Source organism: Priapulus caudatus, unplaced genomic scaffold (assembly GCF_000485595.1).
Source record: "Priapulus caudatus unplaced genomic scaffold, Priapulus_caudatus-5.0.1 Scaffold1490, whole genome shotgun sequence".
NCBI lineage: Eukaryota > Metazoa > Priapulida > Priapulimorpha > Priapulimorphida > Priapulidae > Priapulus > Priapulus caudatus.
Genome location: NW_014578551.1, coordinates 92,397 through 94,896, shown reverse-complemented (window position 1 = coordinate 94,896; position 2,500 = coordinate 92,397). Strand labels below are relative to the sequence as shown.

The window sequence follows — 2,500 nt, the reverse complement described above, 5'->3', positions numbered from 1 at the left end:
GTGACGACGTCGACGTCGCGATCGAGGTAGTTGAAGATGAGTACCCGGATGTAGACCTCCTCGCCGCGGACGACGGAGTAAGGAAGGTCGAGTTGTGCGAAGAACGGACGAGAGACGGTGATCTGTGCAGGAGAGGAAACGTGTGACATTGAGATTTCACTGCATAGTAATGACGAAAGCTGCAATTGTAACTGCGTACGTAATTGTATACGGTCTTTTGTAATGATACAGGCATATACACACACACACGCACACATGCACACGCACGCGCACGCAAGGGTTAGGTAATAAACAAAAAACGTAAACAGTTACAATATTTAGCAAAGGTGTAGCGAGGTATACTTCTCCCCTATATGCAAAATACGTCGCATTGACACATGTCATTAGAGCACGCATGCGCACAAAAGTACTCAGTGTCACCTTGCGTCGATGCATTCAGATGGATTCTTGCCAATTAATTTAAATCGACAGTAAATTTGACGCGTCCGTAGAAATTCGGCTAAACATTTGCGAGTTCGCGGTAAACAACTCGAGTTACTAGACAATTATCGAATGTGAAATTGATGCCGTCACGCGTACGTTATGCTTTCATCGAATAAGACGTAGTTTGCCTGTCTAGCTCTTCCGTTGAAGTTGAGGTCATGCAGCAACAAGCCATCGATCGTTTAACGCTGACACGGGGAGTATAGCTAACAGATATGGCCAGCTGTCGGCAATGCAGGCATCAGCTGTATGCTGCATCATCGTCTATAGCAGCGCTCTGTGCTTACCTGGCTGATAGTATGCGTACGTCCTGACAGGCGTCGGCTTGAGGTTGGCGACTTGATATAGACGTTGGCCTCTCACCGTCGCGCACTTATCCATGTTCTCCTCAAACTACGAGAGCGAGAGAGAACACACGAATAAATCGATTATCGATACACGTTCGGTGTTGAATGGTCTCGCTCTTTTAATACTTGAATTGTCAATTTGCTCCTAGTTTACTTCGAAATTTCTTCCACTCATTTCTCTCCGTGTGTCTATATGTCTGTCTCTCTCACACTCTGTCTCTCTTTGCCGCTTTCTTGCTCTCTAATTCTCTCTCATTCCATTTCTCGTTGTCTCGATCTATCTCTATTTCTATCTCAACATCAACCTCCATCTCCATCTCTATCTCTATCTCTATCTTTATCTCTATCTCTATCTCTATCTCTATCTCTATCTCTATCTCTACCTCTATCTCTATGTCTATGTCTATCTCTATCTCTATCTCTATCTCTATCTCTATCTTTATCTCTATCTCTATCTCTATCTCTATCTCTATCTCTATCTCTACCTTTTTCTTTCTCTATCTCGTTCTCTACCTGCATGTACTACGTTACCTTCGCAGACTCCTCGGCTACACCGAGTCCCTGTGTTTCATGCATAGCGAACGCGCTGGCCACCCACGACGTGATGGTGTCCGGAACGTTGGTATGAATCGATGCAATGCCGTCCGCCCTGTTTCCAGCACAAACAACTATATCAGCACACGCACACATTACGAACGAACACAGAAATTCTTCGTCATATGATTACAATCCGTAATTAGCCCATCCGTCTGACGTGATTGCCTGGTAAGCCAATCCGCGCTGCGATAGAACGCTCCAAACATTCAGCAACGTGTCGTGATGTCGAGATTTTGACGCGTTCGCGTGCAACACGCGTGTAAAGTAGTCTAGCTTTACTCATCTAGCAGCAATATCGTGCAGCATGTGCAATTAAGCGGTTATTTTGTTCAGACGGATCGGTTAATTAATGTGGATACGGAAGGTATTTTCATGCGGAAACAACGATTAAAACGCCATTATAAACGTTCTGATATAAATGCTGTTGACGTGATGGCTTTAATCATGATGAATACAATATAAATAATATCGTTGATGAGTTGGAAATCTCGATACAAACTGAGAGTTAAAAAGTGAATTTATATCAAAGTTATCATGAATTTAGTCTACCCTAAGGGAAACCCGGAAATAAAATAAACGTATGGACATCAACAGTAATGTAAAATTATGTGTTAATAACGAACTAATCGATCAAAAATAAATGATCTCTTACATGCAGTTAAGCGACTACATATACGCACACACGTATCTATAAATATACGTATATGTATATAATGTTATAACCTACAAAAAAATAAATATAACACGGACACAGCAGAACAGTTTGCTCAGTGCAGATTCACGGTAAGTCACGATATATGAATGATATTCGCGCTTGCTCTGTCTGTCTGTCTGACTGACCCACACACTCCCTCTTTCTCTCTCTTTCCCCCTTCCCTTCTCTCTGATAGAGGCAGCGATGATTGCAGCCAGTCAGCCAGCCAGTTAGCTAGCCAGGTATGAGATGGTTGAACGAAGCGCACGTATAGACAGAGTGTGTGAACGTATATTAGTGATGTAGCTGCGAGGAAGCCACGTCCACTCAAGATTCACGAATTGAATATAAATAAACATAACAATAAAGATTAAATAAA

At 42.7% G+C, this 2,500-nt stretch overlaps 1 protein-coding gene across 1 annotated transcript in view; it reads right to left on the bottom strand.

Moving 5' to 3' along the window:
• LOC106816798 (CD109 antigen-like) overlaps nt 1–2,500 on the bottom strand; it is a gene marked incomplete in the record, with an annotated part of 42,845 nt that overhangs the window by 4,783 nt on the left and 35,562 nt on the right. The window contains 2 exon segments of the mRNA XM_014821419.1: nt 1–122; nt 1,362–1,479. The exon segment at nt 1–122 is cut by the window's left edge and continues 82 nt beyond it. Coding sequence (XP_014676905.1) covers nt 1–122; nt 1,362–1,479 — 240 coding nt within the window.